Source organism: Adiantum capillus-veneris, chromosome 14 (assembly GCF_014529385.1).
Source record: "Adiantum capillus-veneris isolate H3 chromosome 14, ASM1452938v2, whole genome shotgun sequence".
Classification (NCBI taxonomy): Eukaryota; Viridiplantae; Streptophyta; class Polypodiopsida; order Polypodiales; family Pteridaceae; genus Adiantum; species Adiantum capillus-veneris.
The window spans coordinates 34,157,429-34,169,283 of NC_140944.1; the positions used below are offsets into that span (position 1 = coordinate 34,157,429).

Genomic DNA, 11,855 nt, shown 5'->3' on the forward strand with positions numbered 1-11,855 from the left:
GGTTTGCTAGAAAGTCAATGGTTTTTTTCTCTTACTGTTACGGTCCCACAAGTGAACAAGTCTATTTAGACCCTTATTATTCATTTTCCTTGCAGTTTCTTTCCAATAGGGGCTTTATGGTGGTTCTAAAACTTTAGCAAGGGAGACCGGTGCAAGAGTTTCAATAAATATCTAAAATCTAACCAACCCGAATGATTTTCTCATATTAAACTGGTCATTTAATATGGGATAATAAACGGGAACAAGGATTAGAATATAGACATGTACTTACGGATCTATCTCAACATGGGGCCAATGGTAAAGGGGCCCAAATGAGAGATGGTCTGTCAAAGAGCAAGGTTAACTAATGAACTTAAAAGACCTTAGGGTTAGCTTCATTAAAGACCTCCAATGGTTAGTGTTAAAATTCCTTTCACCTTAAGCAAACTAGAGCTGTGAGCTTGAGGTGGGAACCCGACCTAAACTTAAGCAAGCTAGGGCTGTGCTTGAGGTGGGAACCTTAAGTAAGCTAGGGGTGTGCTTGAGGTGGGAACCCGACCTAAACTTAGGTAAGCTAGGGGTGTGCTTGGGGTGGGAACTCCACCTAAGGTGCTTGTCATGCTTGATGACTAAGGTACTTGAGGTACTTGTCACATTTAATGAGGAAGTTGCTTGAGAAGCTTCCTATGCATGGGGAGTAAAATACTTGAGTCAAAAAGAGAGCCTACACACTTAATGAGGAAGTTTCTTGAGAAACTTACCATGCATAAAAATCTTAAAGTTAGGGGAATTCTAAAAGAGCACATGGGACACATGTCAGACTCTCACTAAGATTAACCACATGGTGTGCTTGAATGCTATTGGTTGGGCTAAAGAGGGGTCCAATTAGCTTCTACTTCCATCCAGCAAATATCTAGATATCTTCAAGCTCTCTCTCTCTAAGGGGTAAGGAGGACACTTGTCAAAAGACTACCCATGTGCTTGACTGCATGCTGCATGTGATTGGCTAGGGGGAGAGGGGTCCAATGAGCTTGCAACATGTAGAAATTTTGCCCAAATCAAGGAAGGGGGGTGCTAGGGGGATATACTCCACACACACACTCATTTGCAAGGGATTCTCACTTGGTGAAAGTTGAGGAACACCACCTCCTTCTCCAAGCTTGTGAGAGTGAAAGCCTACACCAACACTCTTGGATATGGAATGCAAATCCAACCAAGAGTCGTGCTTCAATGCTTAAGCTTGGCATCTTCTCAATCTTCATTACTATGCTATTATGTATGCTAGCAAGAAGAGTAATGATAAGTGAGGAACTATTTCTTTCTCCTATGGAATGTTTCTTCTTCCTCTTCCCTATCCTCATTCCCTGCTAGCTCTCTCCACCTTCGAAGTTGTTTGAGGCCTTGTGACAGAGGCTTGGGATAGTTAATGCTTTCTACAAAGTTTATGTTATGCGTGTGATGCATGAAGCTTTCCATCTTCATTGCATCACCTAGGTTATACAAGGAACACAAAGATTGTATTATACCAAGTCTCTCTTGATGGGAGAAACTATAATACAAATGCCTAATGGAGGGGCGACCGGCTCCATATGAATCCGCTCCTCAACTATTGTCATGTTCTCTAAACTCTCTCTCTTGCAAAAGTATTGTTCATGACAAGTTAACTAAGTACCATGTTTATGTTGCTACCATCAATTACGTTCAACCGCTACGCTCACAAACAATCTCTCAAAAGTGTTTACCTAATTTCCTAATTCCGCTACTCTCAAAGTTCATAGGCAATTTGGTCCTTCAATAGCCTATTAATGGTTGTTTTTGTTAATTATATTAGGCTAAGTGGGTCTCGGATCTATTATCGGTTTTGTTGAGCCCACTATGTGGGATATGGTGCACACCTCAAGAGCTTTGGTCTTAATAATGGAGTCTTTTTAGACTTGCCTACGGCTTTACCATTATTGAGCCATAAGAAGTCCGAAAGGAGCTATGCTTCAGCAACTTCGCTATGTTAGACTCACTCCATTCGACTGAGTGCATCGGGCATGACATTTGTGGAGCCCGGTTTGTGGATGATCTCCATGTCATATTCTGCCAGTGTATCTTGCCACCTGGCTTGCTTGGGGGTGATTTTTGGTTGGGTCTGGAAGTACTTGAGGGAGATATTATCTGTGTAGACCTTGGTGTGTTTGTCTTGGACATAGTATCGCCACTTTCGGAGGCAGTGGACGACAGCGAGCATTTCCTTCTCATGTGTAGTCCATCTTGTTTCTACATCGGTGAACTTGTGAGACTCGTAGGCGATGGGCTGCTGCTCTTGCATGAGGACTCCACCAATGGCACCATCGGAGGCATCGGTATGTACTTCAAATGGTTTGGTGAAGTCGGGTAGGCGGAGGACAGGGGTACTACACATGGAAATCTTCAGGTTTTCAAAAGCTTCTTCTTCTCTGGGTGTCCATTGAAAAGGTTTGTGGCCTTTGGTGATCTCTGTAAGTGGGGCCGCAATCTTGCTGAAGTCGCGGATGAAGCGGCGGGTGTACTGACAGAAACCCACAAATTCTCGGACTTCTTTGATGGTTGTCGATGGAGCCCACTTGATGACGGCGTCGACTTTCTTAGGGTCCACCATAATGCCTTCGGACGTGACGATGAAGCCCAAGAACTCGATTTTCTGGACCGCGAACTCACATTTCTCCAGCTTTGCATAAAGTTGGTGTTCCCGGAGGCGCTGGAGTACTGCTGCGACATGCTTCTGGTGCTTTTCTAAGGTCTTGCTATAAATGAGCAGATCATCTATGTAAGTGATGAGAAAATCGTCAATCATGTCACGGAAACTGTCGTGGATTATTCTGCAAAAGGTGCCAGGACCGCCTGTGAGACCGAAACCCAGGACAAGCCATTCCCAAGAGCCATAGCGTGTGCGGAAAGCGGTCTTCGCAATGTCTTTAAGAGCAATGTGGACTTGGTGATAGCCTGAGCGGAAATCGATGCGCGTGAAGTATTTAGCACCCTGTAATCTGTCCAGGAGGTCTTCCATGAGGGGAACTGGGTACTTGTTTTTGATGGTTATTTTGTTGAGGGCCCGATAATCCACACAGAGCCGCATCGAGCCATCTTTCTTCTTGACGAACAGAACTAGGGCCCCAAAAGGAGAGCTACTGGGCCGGATGAAACCTTGATCCTCCAATTCCTGGAGTTGCTTCTTGAGCTCTTTGAGCTCGGTGTCGTTCATGCGGTAGGGGGCCTTCGCCGGGGGTGTGCTTCCTGGGATGAGGTCAATTTCATGTTGAATTTGACGGGGAGGGGGTAGGCCGGGGGGGAGTTCTGGAGGCATGACATCCTTGTAGTTCTGAAGGATGGGGGTAAGGGAGGGGTCACCCACTTTGGCCTGCTCGATGCTGATGGAGTTGAGCCTTGCTGTGGGCTGCTCCTTTGCCTGCATGATGCAGAGGTGAACCTGAGCTCCTTTCTTGAGGGCCCGCTCTGCTTGCTTTGCACTCATGAGATTGAGTCTGGGGGATGATTGTTCTGGAACTTTCTGTTTGCCTTTCATCGCTGCTAACTGAGCAGGGTCTTGGTGGTTGATGGGAGGCGAGTTGGTTTGAAGATGCGCCTGGCGGGTGAAAGCTTGATTTGTTGTGAGTCTGGCGCCTTGTACTATCACTGCTTTGCCCTGATTATTTAGCAGTAATTGGTCCACTTTCATGCCTAGTAGTGCAATGAGGTACTTGTCGTTGAAGGAGAGACCAATGATTGCCTCAAAGTCGTCCATTGGGACCACTATGAAATCCAGTCGACATGTGAATTCACCCAACTTGATCCTGACTTGACGAGCTGCCTTGACATTGTTATCCTTTCCTTGGGCAAACTTGACTGTCGTTTCGTTGACGGTGGTGAGACGTAGGCCCAGGCGCGCGGCACATTGTGGCGAGAGAAAATTGTGTGTGGCGCCTGAGTCTACCATGATCCATTGCTGTTGGGACCCAATTTTTGCTTGGACATATAAGTTCTGAATGTCCGTTATTGCCGCGGCCATGCATTTCGGGTGGAGGGAAACTGATCCAATCCGGGGTTGCTGGTTAGCAACAGGGCTAGCCAGTTCTTCGACGCTTATTCGGGGGGGGGAGGGTGGTTCTTCTATCTCAAGAGTGTTGACCCTGCTAGATGAGGAGGCTCCTTGATTGCGTTTGCGTACACAAGGAAAGTAAGGGCCATGATGAATCCTGCAGTCACGGCACCAAACGCGATCGGGGCGCGGGTTGTTATTGTTGCCTTTGTAAGTATTGGAGGAAAAATTGCTAGATGTGGTGCTGTAGGATTTGCTCGCCAAAGAGCTGCGTGGTGGTGAGCGGGGTTCGTTGCTTTTGTAACTGGGTATAAATTCGCGGCCTCGCCCGGCGGGTGGGTTAGACCAGGTATTGGAGGCAAAATTGTTGGGGCGAGGGTTGTGTGTAATGACACCTGGGGTTGAGTTTGTATCTCGTAGCTTTTCGGCCATGTTGGCGGCCCCTTCCCAGGTGTTGGGATTCTGCTTCTCTACCTCGCGACGGGCCCAGGGTTTAAGGCCGTACAGGAATTCATGTAGCCTGTCTGCTGTGTGCATAAGTGGAAGTTGAAGCATCAGGCGGCGGTACTTGACGACGCAATCTGATATGTGGCCGTCTTGGCGTAGATTGCGCCACGAATCTCTGACTTTGTTTCCTTCATTCTCTGGGACAAAGTAGCTGAGCATGTCTCTTTGTAAGTCGTCCCAGTCCTCCCAGTGTTTTGATGGCTGTTCAGTGAGGAACCACACATAGGCGTCGTCGGCCAGCAAGGTTTTGGCCACTTGCACCCATCGGCGTCTGCCTATGTTGTTCCACTGCATGTAGTCTTCGACCTCACTGAACCACTTGTTGAGTTCCAGTGAGGTGCGGTGGCCTCTGTATTTCTCTGGGGGAATGGGTTTGAATTTGCCCAGTCTATTTTCATCGTCTAGATTTCTCTCAGGGCTGTAGTAGCGCCCTTCACTTCGGTCATCCATGTAGCCTTCATCTTCGTTGACTGTTTCCAATCTTCCGGGTCGCGGTCGTCTTTGTGTGTTTCGCCCCGTGTTGACATTACTAGGCCCCGAGCGGTCTTCGTGTCGCTGGCCTAGCTGTGTTTGTAGTAGGTCGCTCAGATTAGAGGACATCAGGTTGATTTGGTGTTCTACGGAGGCCATGATGCGTGCCTGCAGTCTTTCTTCCATTGATTCTTGGTGGTCTTGTCGCGACTTTTTCTCTTTGTTCTTCTTCGGGGCTCTATGCAGTTCTGGTTCCGTCCTGTATCCTTCTTCATCTTCTTGATTTCCCGCCATTGGGGTGCTCTTGTGGCTGAAGCCAAGGAGAATTCAAAAAAATCGAAAAACTGGGAAACTGCAAGAAAACGGCTTGAAAAACTTTGAAAACTATGAAACAGTGTAAAAACGGGTCCAAAACGACATTGCGAAAAATGGCTCAAAAACGGTGAAAACTGGTCCCAAACGGTATAAGACGGGGCAGAACGAGGCAAAAACGCTGAAAAACGATGGGGAACGTGGAGAAACGCGTCAAAACGGGGCGAAACAGACCAAGAATGCGGAGAACGCGGTGAAAACGGGGCAAAACGCGGGTCAAACGAGGCAAAACAGTGAAAAACTGTGAGGAACGTGGAGAAAACGCGAGGAACGGGGCAAAACGGGGCAATCACGCAAGGGACGTGGTGAAACGGGGCAAAACGGGGCAACACAGGCCGAGAACGCGGAGAAAACGTGAAAAAACGAGGCAGACGGGCGGAAAACGTGGTGACAACCACGGGCCACGGGCGGGCCACGGGCCGACGTCGGGTCGGCGGGGATTCGAGCCGAAGCTCTTATACCAAGTGTGACGCCCTCGTTCGGGGCGTCGCGGAGACGGGGCCGCGCCGGCTCACCTGCGATGGAAACGGGACCTGCAAGCAAGCAAACGCACATACAAGAATGCAACTTGAAAACTGAACGCAAGAGGGACACGAGAATGAGGGACGCAAACGAATGATCAATATCATAAGAAAGTGCCGAATACAAGGGACGCAAGTAATCACTTGAAAACGGGGCTGGCAAGTTGGGGGAAGTGGCACATACTTCCCTTATATAACCACCCCAGTGGAGCGGCACTAGGGTTTTTGCAGGCATGGAAGAGAGCTCAGAAAAGAGGAGGGAGAGGCTCAGAGCCATGAGGGAGGAGGCGTCCTTGGCAGATGAAGGAGGGAGTTCATCGGTTGCCGATACCCCCAAATCTCTTGGGTTTCCTCTTCTTCCCGATTTACAACAGCCCTCCCAGCCGCCATCACCATGTTTCGAGTTCTACACAGATCCTCGCACGGCCTTCAGTGGTCCGCAGAAGAATAAGAAGTCGAGATCTTCCTTTGGTGAGCCTCTCGCTTCTCCCTTGCGGCAGCCAAGCTTTGTCCCTCAATACCCTCCAGGTAGTACCATTCACACTGCTTTCCTGACGCCTAACTCGAACCCTAACATTAATTCTACCCCTCCTGGCAGTCCTGCTAAGCACAACCCTAATCATCAGCCTAGCGTGCATCACTTTGGCATGGTTGCAACCTGCGGACCCAGGTCTGCACCTTATAGTCACAATGGGACTTCCCATGCAAACTCCCCTGCATTCTCACATTACAATGGTGGGAGAGGCAGTCTTTCAGCACAGTCACCCCCTTGGTCTGTGGGTGGGATGAATGAGAGCCGTGTGCAGAGTCATGGCAGCAATCGCTCTTGGGGAAGCTTCAAGCAGAGCCCTGGAAGCAGTAACAGGGGTACTCCTGGAAAATCAGGCAGCAGAGGATTCCATCGGTTCCAGGGCAGCTATTCGGAATTAGTTGCTCCCCAATCTTTTGCAAAGAGGTCGATGCTTGAAGATGCCTGGAAAGATATTGTGCCTGCACGGTACGATTCTTCTGTGGCTTCTCGTCTCAATTCTTGCTCATTTTCCAGCTCACGAGACAACTTCACCTGTCTTAAAAGGCGTCTCTGTTTCTGCCATTGGCCCAAGCTTAGCAGAGAGCCTGGTAGCTTCGTCTGCCGATGCTGTTGCAGGTGTTTAGGTGTCCTTTTCTGCTTCTACCAATTTTAACGGATCATAGTTCCTGTATATGGTAGCGCCTTTGTATCAAGATACTATGTAGGAGTTGCAACGACACAAATTCTGAGGGCCAAATTGCCCAAATCATGGCTTCACAGGTGTTTGTAAATTGTTCCAATAAGTTCATTTTCTGTGGCATTGGAGTTGTCATTGTTTTTTCCTCTGCTTAGGGGGATGTTCTTTTTACCTTTGGCTAGTGTTTTTACCAAACGCGTTTGCATAGTCAAACATTCCCCTGCAAACCCATACGTACAAACGCATTTGCAAAGGCATTTCAAACGCCACCTTTTTTTTGAAGTACCCCAAACTGACGCCCGAAGGCCCCGAACCTTATCATTCGAAGTTTGAAACCCCTGCGCACCTCTTTTTCGTACTCTGTTGCCTGCGAAAGTCGAACCAGCAGGTTTCTGGAATCTGTTGCGCAACTCTGTGTGAACCAGTGAAGATTCCTGGCAGGTTTGTGATGGGATAACAAGAGTAGCCGGTAGTAGGTACCCGTCTTGCTGCATCTTATGTGAACTTTTTCCTGGTTAACAATGGCTTAGTAGCCCCGATTTTTGGAGATGATTCTCGAGATAAGGAAGCACTGACAGTTCTTAGTGCTGCCTTTCCTGACAGGAAGGTAAGAATGTCTATTGATGATTTCATTATGTGAGGTGATTGATCTTGTCATCTGTTAAGATCCTCCTTTTCGAACATCTTCTCAGGTGGTTGTTGTTCCTGGGAGGGAGATTGTGCTTGGGTGGCAACATTCATTGCATGATAAGGCCCTTGGGACCACGATCAACCGTTTGTTGGAGGGTCTTGTTGAAGAGGGCAGCCAAGATCGCAGCTGAGACTCGAGAGGACAACAAGGGCCTCCAAGAGGGCGTTATTTGAAAGAGGTAGAAGACCAGCAAAAGGTAGCTAAGAGAGCAAGTAAAGGGCAACCATGGGCTGCTTCAAAGTAGTGTGAAGCTTCAAGTTTCAACTAGTGCAAGGCTCAAGCCATGGTGGACCGTGGAATCTGGATGAAGACTCGCCGCTGAATTCAAGGCTCAAGCTGCCAATTTGCTACCTAACCAGGTAGTGATTCTGTGAATCCATTGTCTAGTGTCCATTGTCTTTCATAATAGTGAAATTTGTGTGCATGTTGAGGGCTGAAATTTGTGCAGTGATGGGCTCATTGGGCTGAGGTTTGCGTGCATGTTGAGGCCCCCAGGGCCCATAGTTGGTTCTCTTTACAGAGCCCTATTGGGCTGTCTTTTAGCACCATCATTGGATGCCCCATAAACACCATTCAAGGCTTTGTTATGCGCCATTATGGATAGGTATTATTGGGCCAGGTAGTGATTCTGTGAATCCATTATGGATAGGTATTTTATGAGCCAGGTAGTGATTCTGTGAATCCATTGTCTAGAGTTCACTGTCTTTCATAATTGATTATTGGGCTGAAATTTGTGTGCATGTTGAGGGCTGAATTTTGTGCAGTGATGGGCTCATTAGGCTGTGTTTTTTCAAGCTCTTTCATAATTGATTATTGGGTTGAGGTTTGTGTGCATGTTGAGGCTCCTAGGGCCCATAGTTGGTTGTCTTTACAGAGCCCTATTGGGCTACCTTTTAGCACCATCATTGGCTGCCCCATAAACACCATTCAAGCCTTTGTTATTGGCCATTATGGGCAAGTACTAGCACCAATAATTGCTGAGTTGATTGCGCCATCAGAGGGTTGTGTTTATGATCAATTAAAGGCTTAATAAGTCTATTGAATTAAGTCAATTAAAGTCGATTTTATGTCTATTGAATTAAGTCTATTTTGTTTACTAAATAGTTGAGACTTGTGTTCATGATTGCTATAGAACTTGGCATTTTGGTCTTTAACAGTGAGGCATTTTGGGGAGGACATACGGTTTTGCTTTGGGAGTTTTCAACCACCGCGGCACATCTTACTATCTATATCCTCGAGTTTCAATAAGTAAGCTTTTGAATCTTGTTTGAAACGTCTTCATGATAGTTTGTGTTGTTTTTACGCACTAGATTTGATTACCTTGGAGGATTGTTGCTTAAGTTTTATTACGATGTAGGGTTTTCATTGAGGTTATCAAGCTAACATATTTGTACTTTGTCTTTGGCTATCAGAATTGCAAATGGGTCGTAAAAGTGGACCTGAATGGGATTTTGTCCAAAAACTAAATTGTATTGGTAGAGGCATGTTTGTATGAAAATGCAAGTATTGTCCTCATGTGTATGATGGAGGACCAAACCGCATTAGAGCCCATATTCTAGGTATCAAAGGTGAGGGTGTGGCAGCATGTTTGGATCCACCTGATGCTATAAAAGAGATATGTAAGAAACTACATGTGGCAAAAGGCAAGATGTCTAGTCAAGGGACTGATGTAAATGATCATGTGGATGCAAATATTGAGCATGTTCTTGATGGTCAAGATGTAGAGAAAGTATCTTCTCAATCACCTATGTTGTCACATATGGATGTAGACATAAATGCGGGTCCTTCTATGAAGAAGGCAAAATTATCCGGTGACAAAAATACGCTAGCAAAAGCTTGGCAGATGCAAGCACGAAAAGCGGCTACAGTTGCTTTACGTCGGTTTTTTTATGCTGAGGATGTACCTCATTGGAAAGTAAGAAGTCCCTTTTTCTTGAACATGGTCAAGGCAATAGGGCAAGCAGGTCCTAGCTATGTTCCCCCATCATATCATCTACTACGAACAAAAGAGCTAGTTGAGGAAGTGAGATGCATCAATGGGGATTTGTTAGATTTGAAAGAAAAGTGGAAGAAGTATGGTTGCACCATTGTGAGCGACGGATGGTCTGATATTAGAAAAAGACCTATTATCAATTTCATGGCATGCTCAATCTATGGTACAGTTTTCTTGAAATCTGTGGATACTTCAGGTGAGGAGAAGTGTGGAGAATACATTTTTGGGTTATTAAGACAAGTTATTTGTGAAGTTGGACCTGCAAATGTTGTTCAAGTATGCATGGATAATGCATCAAATTGCATAGTTGCTGGTGAGCTAGTCACAAATGAGTGGCCAAGTATCTTTTTCACAAGGTGTACATGCCATTGCTTGGATCTCCTCTTTGAGGATATTGGAAAGCTGTCTTGGGTTGCTCCTGTGCTAGCAAAAGCAATAAAGATTGTAGCTTTTGTGACACGAAAGCCACGCGTGCTTGCAATATTTCGTGGATATAGCAAAAAGGACTTGGTCAGGCCTGCTCCTACAAGGTTTGCCTATATGTTCATCATGCTTGTCAACTTATTGGATGAAAGGTGCTATCGAGGGTTGCGTAAGTTATTTAATTGTGACAAGTTTTTGGCTCTTAAGGCTTCACGCACTCGTAAGGCTGATGCTGTGGCTGAAATTGTGTATGGGCCAAGCTTTTGGCAAGAAGCACGAACGATTGTGACTATTTGTGCCCCTATTTTAAAAGTCTTGCGGTTGGCTAATCGAGAGAGAGCTACAATGGGTCTAATTTATGAATTTGCAGATCGTATGGTTGAGAAGATAGAATGTATTCCAAATGTGAAAACTGAGTACTTGAAAGATGTAAAAGATCTATGCATTGAACGTTGGTTTATGTTGCATTCTCCCTTACATGCTGTGGCTTATATGTTGCATCCTGTTTGGAAAGGGAGAGATCAAGATACTGATGAAGAAGTGTTTGAAAACTGGATGACTGTCCTTGAAGCCTACTCAAAAGGTGATTTAGACTTGCAAGGAAAGATTATTGATGAGTACAATAAGTACAAAACTGAGGTAGGTATATTTAGTCGTCCCATTGTTAAGGATGAGAAGAGGATGCAAGAGGGAGTTAAATGGTGGGAGACATTTGGAGCATGTGCACCAAATCTACAACGTTTGGCTCTTCGTTTGCTTTCTCAAGGTACTTGTGCTTCTCCATGTGAACGAAATTGGAGTACCTTTTCTCTTATCCACACAAAGAGAAGAAATAGGTTACTACCATCCCACACGGAGAAACTTGTACATGTGCACACAAACTTGCGTCTTTTGTCTAAGATCAAGGAAAGAGGATATGAAAAAATAGAGGCTACATTGGAGATGCTTGAGAAGGAGAAAGATGATGATTGTTTGATTGCTTTGCAAGATCTACAAGCAGATTTAGATGAGTTTTGTGAGGAGGATACAGCTCCCACAAGGTTTGCCAGTCTTGCTTCTTTGAATGAGAGACTTGATAACTATGAGGATGATGATGACATCGATGACAATGAAGAGAGTCACAATGAGGATGAGGATGATACTGATGAGGATGAGGAGGAGGGGGAGAGTCAAGCTTAGCATTATGCATTTGATCCGAAGGATTCTCTTGATGATTATCACCTTTGCTTTTTTTACTTATGCAGCTTTGCTTTCTAGTTTGTTGTATCTTAGTGCATAAAATCATGAGGGTACTCTTGATTTGCCTCATAAAATCGTTTAATCTGGTTGTTTGTTTCCATTTTACATTTGCATAAGTCAATCAAGTTTTTAACTATGCTTATCACATTACATAAGACTTTTAGGTGTCTATGAAGTGTATTTTGATTGTTCTGTAGAGTATTTTTGCTAAAAAAAATAAGTCACGTATGTTTGGGAAAATCGTTACAAAACATAATTCAAACATACTTTCATACTCGTTTGCGTTTGCCGTAAGTTTGCCGTTGGAAAAAACTATGCCTTTGGCTTAAAGAGTCACACCGGTTGCAATTCATGAATGTAGTCATCGAGCTGCCTGTTTCTAGCGGCT

The 11,855-nt window shown here is 45.6% G+C and overlaps 2 protein-coding genes and 1 pseudogene across 2 annotated transcripts; 2 read left to right on the forward strand and 1 right to left on the reverse strand.

The window, feature by feature from the left end:
* Positions 1-1,990: 1,990 nt before the first annotated feature.
* LOC147442200 (uncharacterized) lies at positions 1,991-5,314 on the reverse strand. Its single transcript, XM_086529340.1, has one exon. It carries the CDS (start codon positions 5,312-5,314, stop codon positions 1,991-1,993), a length of 3,324 nt encoding a protein of 1,107 aa, XP_086385466.1.
* An 832-nt stretch (positions 5,315-6,146) lies between these two features.
* Positions 6,147-7,277, forward strand: LOC147442201 (protein SICKLE-like; annotated as a pseudogene).
* A 663-nt stretch (positions 7,278-7,940) lies between these two features.
* Positions 7,941-11,624, forward strand: LOC147442202 (uncharacterized). The gene is made up of 3 exons (XM_086528463.1): positions 7,941-8,171; positions 8,970-9,060; positions 9,225-11,624. Exon 3 carries the CDS (start codon positions 9,461-9,463, stop codon positions 11,405-11,407), a length of 1,947 nt encoding a protein of 648 aa, XP_086384589.1. The 5' UTR covers positions 7,941-8,171; positions 8,970-9,060; positions 9,225-9,460; the 3' UTR covers positions 11,408-11,624.
* Positions 11,625-11,855: the final 231 nt, after the last annotated feature.